General features: G+C 41.4%; 1 protein-coding gene across 1 annotated transcript in view; it reads left to right on the top strand.

Annotated features, from left to right (window-relative positions):
* The window catches only part of caskin1 (CASK interacting protein 1), a 96,696-nt gene that overhangs the window by 50,787 nt on the left and 38,409 nt on the right, over positions 1-7,500 (top strand). Inside the window, exon 6 of the mRNA XM_042505228.1 lies at positions 3,836-3,887. Coding sequence (XP_042361162.1) covers positions 3,836-3,887 — 52 coding nt within the window. The remainder of the gene's footprint in view (positions 1-3,835; positions 3,888-7,500) is intronic.

The raw sequence follows: 7,500 nt of genomic DNA, 5'->3' as shown, positions 1-7,500 counted from the left end.
CACACACACACACACACACACACACACACACACACACACACAGAGAAACCCCCGAGAATCCCCCGAGGTTCAGCCATTTTTAATTGACTTTATAATAACAGGTTTTTTATTTCTCCGTGTTTTAAAGATTATTCGCCTCCAGCTTTTCGCAGAGAAGCGTCTGTGGGAAAGTTTGTTTTCTGATTTTTCACAAAACTGTCTAAAGACGAAATGACTGTTAAAGTTTGTGGCCACTGTCCACGCTGCAGACAGACACTGTCCACGCTGCAGACAGACACTGTCCACGCTGCAGACAGACACTGTCCACGCTGCAGGCAGGTCCAGGCTGCTGGAGGACTGGGACACATATTGCGGTTGTCGCACAGTTTGACAGTGACTCCAGCAGACATGCAGTCAGTGTGGCGTTCAACATCACAGCAACAGAGATGAACACACACACACACACACACACACACACACACACACACACACACACACACACACACAGGTTGTGACTTTAAAATGTGTGTGCTTTGTATTGCTGCATTTAGGCGTGCATGTCATTTTTTTTGTATGGACATGGATGTATTTATGAGTTCCCAAAGTGTGTGTGTGTGTGTGTGCGCCCGCGCGTGCGTGCGTGCGTGTGTGTGCGTGTGTGTGTTGTCTTTCCGATGTGGCTGCAGCTCTGAGGGTGTGGAGTGTGTGTGTTATTTAACTGGCTGGCTTCTTTATAACCATGGTTTCACTGTTTGTTATGACTCAAATGACTTTGTCCAGCATCTCCAAGCAACACACACACACACACACACATACACACACACACACACAGAAGCATGGATGCAGTGATGCAATAGCAAAAAGTTTCACATGAGGTATTAATCACCCAGTGTGTGTGTGTGTGTGTGTGTGTGTGTGCCCGCGTGTGTGTGTGTGTGTGTGTGTGTGCGCTCGCGTGTGTTTGTGTGTGTGTGTGTGTGTGTGTGTGTGTGTGTGTGTGTGTGTGTGTGCGCTCGCGTGTGTTTGTGTGTGTGTGTGTGTGTGTGTGTGTGTGTGTGTGTGTGTGTGTGTGTGTGTGTGTGTGTGTGTGTTCAGCCTTATTGGCTTGCTGAGAATGGAGCTGCAAAGATTAATCGATTAGTTGTCAATTATTAAATTAAAGTAATCTGATAATTGATTTGAGTAAGTCCAGCTCCTTCGATGTGACTTTTCTTTGTTTCCTTCTGTGTGACAGAAGATTTTATGTTTGTGGACAAATTAAGACATTTGTGGACGTCACCTTTTAAAAAAATATCTATGTGTTGGTTTAGTTGAGCAGTTTAATAAATGAAAAGTCTGGAGCTGAGGGCCAAAGCTCACTCGATCTTGATTCGTTCAGTATGAACACAGACCTCATGATTCTTCTGACTTTTTGGGTTTTAGGCAGAAGGAGTCAAAGAAGTTAGGATAGGTGTTTCTGGCTCGTGGCGGCCAAGCGTTCACAGCGGCGTTGCTCTTTGATGCTGTCACATCGGCTCTTTCTTTCACGCTGAAGCAGAACTCAAAGTGTTGTTTCGGTCATCCGCTAATAAGAACGAGAGCTGAGTTCTTCGTGCTAATCCTGCCAGGATCACAGTTTCTCCTTCCACCTCAGCAGCTGCTCAGTCAGTCAAATTCAGGTTTGTTTCCTTGTTGTTCAGAGGGCATTTTGGGAAATGTAGGATGTCACTTAATGACACAGACGAGGCAGTTTGAGACAAAGCAAATCTGCCAAAAAGTGGAGAGAAACTGCACCAAGAAGCACTGAGTGGAAAGTTTTTCTTCTCACGGAGGTCAGAGACGCCATCAGATTAAACGAGGGGATTTCGGTCGCGTTCGCTCGGGCGTGTCTGTCTTCCTGTCACATACCAGGGCAACGTATGACCAGAGGTCACGTCTGACGGTCTCATGACGTTACAGAGTCAAAAGGTCAAAGTTAACAGCTGCTGGACGCATGTGGACAGAGACTGGTGTGTGTTTCTTCTGTTTTTGGGAAGAAGCCGGTCATTATATGGAGCTTATTCAGACAGAACGTTTTTGAAAGTTTCAGTTTGTCCATTTACGTCCCTCTTTTTTCTATCATCTGTATTTCTGGGACCTCTTTGAACTTTACTTCCTGTTATCTAAAACTTCACTTCACTTCATCTCTGTATTAAGCAGACTGGCTTAATCTCTCTGGGAAACACGGAAGAAACGTGACAAACAACGTTAAAGAAATTACTCAAAATGAGAAAGAAATTATCAACAAGTCACAAGAAAATCACGTGAAAATTAGCACACACAAAAAAGAAAAATGACAAAATAAAAAAAGGAAAATGGCTTTAAAAAGTGTCAAAAATGTAAATGAATATATAATCATAATTAAATTTAAATTTTCTAATAATTATTTTATATATTTTTTTCCGTCTGTCTCTCTTTATTGTCTTTTTTCTTAATTTAATTTTTTTTTTTACTAATTTTCTATTTTTTTACTATTCAGTTTTTTTTGTCAGTTTTCCCTAATTTCCTGCAGATTGCAGGATATTTCGTGATAAGTTTCCTTTTTAGTCACAATTTCAGAATAAATCAAATCAGTTTGCTCAAATTTCAAAAGTTTAAATGCTTGTTAAAGACGTAACACAAGAAACTGATGTCCATCCAGGTTTCAAAGGGTTAAGGCTCGATAGCGGATGCAGATCAGGTTCCAGTGTGTTCTCACAGCATGCACACACACACACACACACACACACACACACACACACACACACACAGAGGATGTAGATTCTGTGTGTGTGTGTGTGTGTGTGTGTGTGTGTGTGTGTGTGTGTGTGAATCCCTGCATTTAGCGTCCAGAAATAGCCTGTTAGGAAATCAATGTTCCTCTCTCAGTGGCGCTGGGAGCTGTCTCCTCTACAATAGAGGGACTGTCCTGTTTCCTGCACCCTGAAGGGAAGGAGAGAGAGTGTGTGTGCGTGTGTGTGTGTGTGTGTGTGTGTGTGTGTGTGTGTGTGTGTGTGTGTGTGTGTAGAGAGAATACAGACTCATCTTGGCTGCATCATCAGCTGACATTAGACACAAAAACGAAGGGAAGATCATGAAAAATAACGTGTGAAAGTGGCAAAATGTGTTTTGACCGTTTTCAAATATATTTTTATGCACATCCAGACTTCATTAGAAAGTCAGAAAAAGACAGCAAAATATCTTTGTGACAGACTGTTCGCACTGTTTTATACAAGTGATCAGCTTTGCGTGTGGTACTGACATTACCAGTCAATCTGCGTAGGTTGCTGTGGTAACGATGTCAGCGTCGGATACCTCGTAGATAAACTGCTGAAGCTGCTTTTCTATGTAAAAGAAAGAGAAATGGAGGTCCATTATTTTCATGTTGCCTGTGCAGAAACCTTCTTCCCAGGACTGACCCGAATGCTGCAAAGCCTGATTGTTTCCATGGTAATTAACGTTAAAGTCAGTACTTCAATGCTCGTTGATTAAGAAATACTTTTCCAACATTATTCATTATGCACCAATATTGATTATTTTAAGTTATTCTATTACAAGGACATTTAAACTTGTGATTTTGTGACTCATCTAATGTCAATCAGTCAAATGGTATTTATATAGCACCTTTCAAACAAATGCAATTCAGAGAGTTTTACAGTTTGACTGAAGAAATAAGAAACATGTCGGCCGGTCGTGGTTCTCTGAGCCAAGCTCTCCTGAAAACTGACAATAACACCTCAGTCGTCTTGAAAACTATCATTTTAATAGCTTTTTTAGCGAATTTGTAACCTTTGTGAACATGTTGTGTCACTTAGACGCTGCAACTATCAGTTAATGTTCCCCTTTGTTTGTGTTTCAGAGCTCCTCGGTTCTGCAAAGAAAGTGAACGTCAACTTCCAGGATACAGACGGGTGAGTGACTCTCTCTTACTCTCCCCTCTCTCCTCCCTGATCCCGTTCTTGTAAAAGCTGCTTTATGGTTGTGACTCTACAGCATTAAAAGCGCGAGGATTAGCCCAGATAGCCCTCAGCTGAAGTTCAGGACGGCGTGTGCGTGTCATAGATGCAGCATTAATGTCATTAAAAGCCTTTTGTGAGTGCAGCAGGTGACCACGTGACTGTGAGCAGCAAAAACACAAAGCATCAAACTGTGGTTCACATCTTCACAGGGCGGGTTTACATCAATCTGCACATTCGGCAAATTGAAATTGGGAATATAAAATACACATGTCAAATTATAAAAAAAACTTTCAGTCATCACAAAAAAGTTTCTACGTTCGTGTGAGGCGGTACATAACGATAGGTGAACTTGTCAGCTAATATTTAACATCTTGGCCAGGTAACTGTATTAAAATTTTAAGCGTATGCACTGTGCTCAGTATTTTTTGTTAATTGGACCTTGAGGAGGGGCAGGAAGTGGTTGTGAGTTCACATCTGCAGCACATCTTCTTTGTGGATTTAAATGAGACGTACAACAAATTTGAGTGTTTGAAGTCCGGTCCAGACGCTGGCGTTAGCCTTGATTTCTTTTTGTTCATTCGGTGCTTCCAGTATCTGTTCATCCCCGCCACACGTCCGTCTGCACGGAGCAGCAGGAAGCTACAAAAGGTAGAAATGCAAATTCCTGCAGCCGTGAGTCACCGCAGCTCCTCCAGCCTTGTGCGAGTAATTTAAGCGACGCTGAAAGACCTCAAACTGCGCTGAATAAAGTGGTTTCTGTCAGGATAAAGATCAAAAGTAATCCTCTCAGCGCCAACTGAACAGTGTAATCTAATTAGTGTGTTTACTGTTATTGCCTCTTTGGCCCTTAATTCCTCCCGCAGTATTAAGTGCTCCGTGTTGGCCGACACTATCACGGCCGCGTATGAAGAAGACATAAATAAAGTGTATGATGAGAATGCATGGAGCAGGTTTTGTTTCATAATGAGTCTGCACATTCATTTCAGATTCATTTACTCTCGTAATGAACTGACTGTTAAAAAAAACAACTCTTCATTTGGATATTTCTCTGCAGAGTTTCCTCGTCTGCTGTGTGTGTGTGTGTTCGTGTGTGTGTGTGTGTGTGTGTGTGTGTGTGTGTGCAGAAAACAGCATTTCCTAAGTGGTGTCAATCATCTGGAGTTAGCGCGTCATTAAAAAACAGCAGGAATGCAAAACTCTGTGGTCAGCGTTTTTCTGTTATTGCAATGATTGAAAAACAGCAGCAGGATGGAGACGGAGAAACACAGGAGAGAAATGAAGGAGAGAAATGAAGGAGAGAAATGAAGGAGAGAAATGAAGGAGAAAAATGAAGGAGAGAAATGAAGGAGAGAAATGGAGAGAAATGAAGGAGAGAAATGAAGGAGAGACCTGCAGAGAAAGCGAGAGTTTGTCACGTAAACCTGTTGTAACTTACAGAAGAAATATGACAACAAGCACTTAAAGCGTAAAGATGCTTCTTTACAAACCCTGACAAGGAGATCCCACTGAGACCCAACAGTACATTAAGAGCTCCACTGCAATTATATATGCACTGTGTGTGTATGTGTGTGTGTGTGTGTGTGTGTGTGTGTGTGTGTGTGTGTGTGTGTTTGAGTGTGTAAGTGTGCAGCTGAGGATGTTTACAGAGACAGAAAGAGCTGCAAAATGTGCAAGATGAAAAAAAATAAATAAAGAGGAAGAGCACCAGCAGTCTTTTCAGTATAAACACATGTAGAGACAAACAGCATATTCAGAATATAGATTGAGTATTTACAGGTGCATCCCAAAAACTTTTTTAAAAAATTCAATAATTTCCATCAGTTATTTTAGAAAAAGGGGTAAACTGAATATATTCTAGAGTCATTACATTAACTAAAATGTTTTAAGAACTTTTCTGTTTTAATTTTGATAATTATGGGCAACAGCTAGAAAAATGTAAAGAAAAAAGTAATAAATAAATAAATATTTGAAAATATTAGAAAAACGCGAACCAAAAATACAGACAGCTGAAGGTCACTATCAAAGCAACCTGGGCTTCATTAACCAATCAGCAGAGGCGCAGGCTGATCCTCCACGCCACATTAATGCAGTAATTCAACGGAGTACTGAGTATATAAATGAAAATACTTTTCAGAAGTTAAACATTTCTGTATATTAAATCAGTTAAAGAAATATTTAAATAAGTTTAGATAGTGAATTTCAGTTTTTTTTATAAGCCATATGAGCCATAATCCTCCAAATTAACACAAAAAAGGCTTGAAATGTTCCAGTTTACATGTGATCAATATACAGTACATGAAAGTTTACATTTTTGATTTAAATCAGGAAGAAAAGCGAACTTTTTCACAATTTTCTTGATTCTACAAAAAGCTGATTTGAAAATGTAACTTGACTGCGTCATTGTTGGTGTGGTTGTTCGTCACTGAGTTTGTTATTTGTCGTAAGTCAGTTTATTGAAAGAGAAGTCCTGAATGTGGATGTCTGTTCTGCTCTCTTTTGTTTCTGCGCTCCGCCAACAGTCGGGCTTTTCCTCTGCCCTCTCATTTGTCCGTTTCCATCAGAATGAAACATCATCATAAGAAGAAACAGTCGAGTGTTACCGACAAATAGATGATTAATGTTCTGAGAGATTATTTGAAGCTAAACTGAAAATTACGAGAGCTGAAAACAGAAACGATAAAGTTCTGTTGCTGAGTGACTTTCTGCCTTAAAGGTGAATATGATTATTAGAAGCCGTGTACACGAGTGAGTCATCTTCACGCTTTGCTTTCTAAATAGTTTGTCGACAGTTTGGCCGCGAGGTCTCAAAAGGGAAGGAACCTTTTATTAAAATAGTTCGTCACCTTGTTCATAAACGGCTGAATGAACACTGGGCGACATTAACGCTCCTCCGGGCTTTTTCACGCTGATGTCGTGTTTCAGAACGAGCAGCCGCAGACAGAAAAACAGTGTTTCCATGCACAGTTTGGAGAGAACTAAAAACACACGTCCCTCCTCAGTGCAGCCCTCAGCAGCCCTTCCTCCCTCATAAATAACAAACAGTCCCTATCTGTAACCACTGAGGGAGGCCGGCACGGAGACTAGGAGCACGTGCAGATCGCCGAGTCCAGTTAAAGTTCGACTGAGGCGTTTACATGACGGAGTAACTCGACTAAAAGTCCAGTTTAGTTTAAATAAAACAATAATTCAACTTTTTTTCTTTCACGTAAACTTACTATGTGGAATTAGTGTGTGTGTTTAAGGGCCAGATAAAACCTGCACACACACGCAGGCAGAATGAGACACACTGATTAGCCAAGAACAGAGACACGAGACAGCGTGATATATGAGGCAGGAGGACGTGGACGCTGCTGGACTGAACGTGGACGCTGCTGGACTGAACGTGGACGCTGCTGGACTGAACGTGGACGCTGCTGGACTGAACGTGGACGCCTGCAGACAGAAGAGAAATACATGTCGTCCTCCTTCTTCCTGCCCGCTGTGTGTGATTGTTGGAGCGCTGTGTTTTGGGGGAAACATAGGAGGCATAAAAATCCCTCATTACTGCAAATGGGTCAGACTGTGT

The sequence above is a fragment of the Plectropomus leopardus genome, chromosome 17, assembly GCF_008729295.1.
Source record: "Plectropomus leopardus isolate mb chromosome 17, YSFRI_Pleo_2.0, whole genome shotgun sequence".
Lineage (NCBI taxonomy): Eukaryota > Metazoa > Chordata > Actinopteri > Perciformes > Serranidae > Plectropomus > Plectropomus leopardus.
This window is presented reverse-complemented; position numbering and strand designations above follow the sequence as displayed.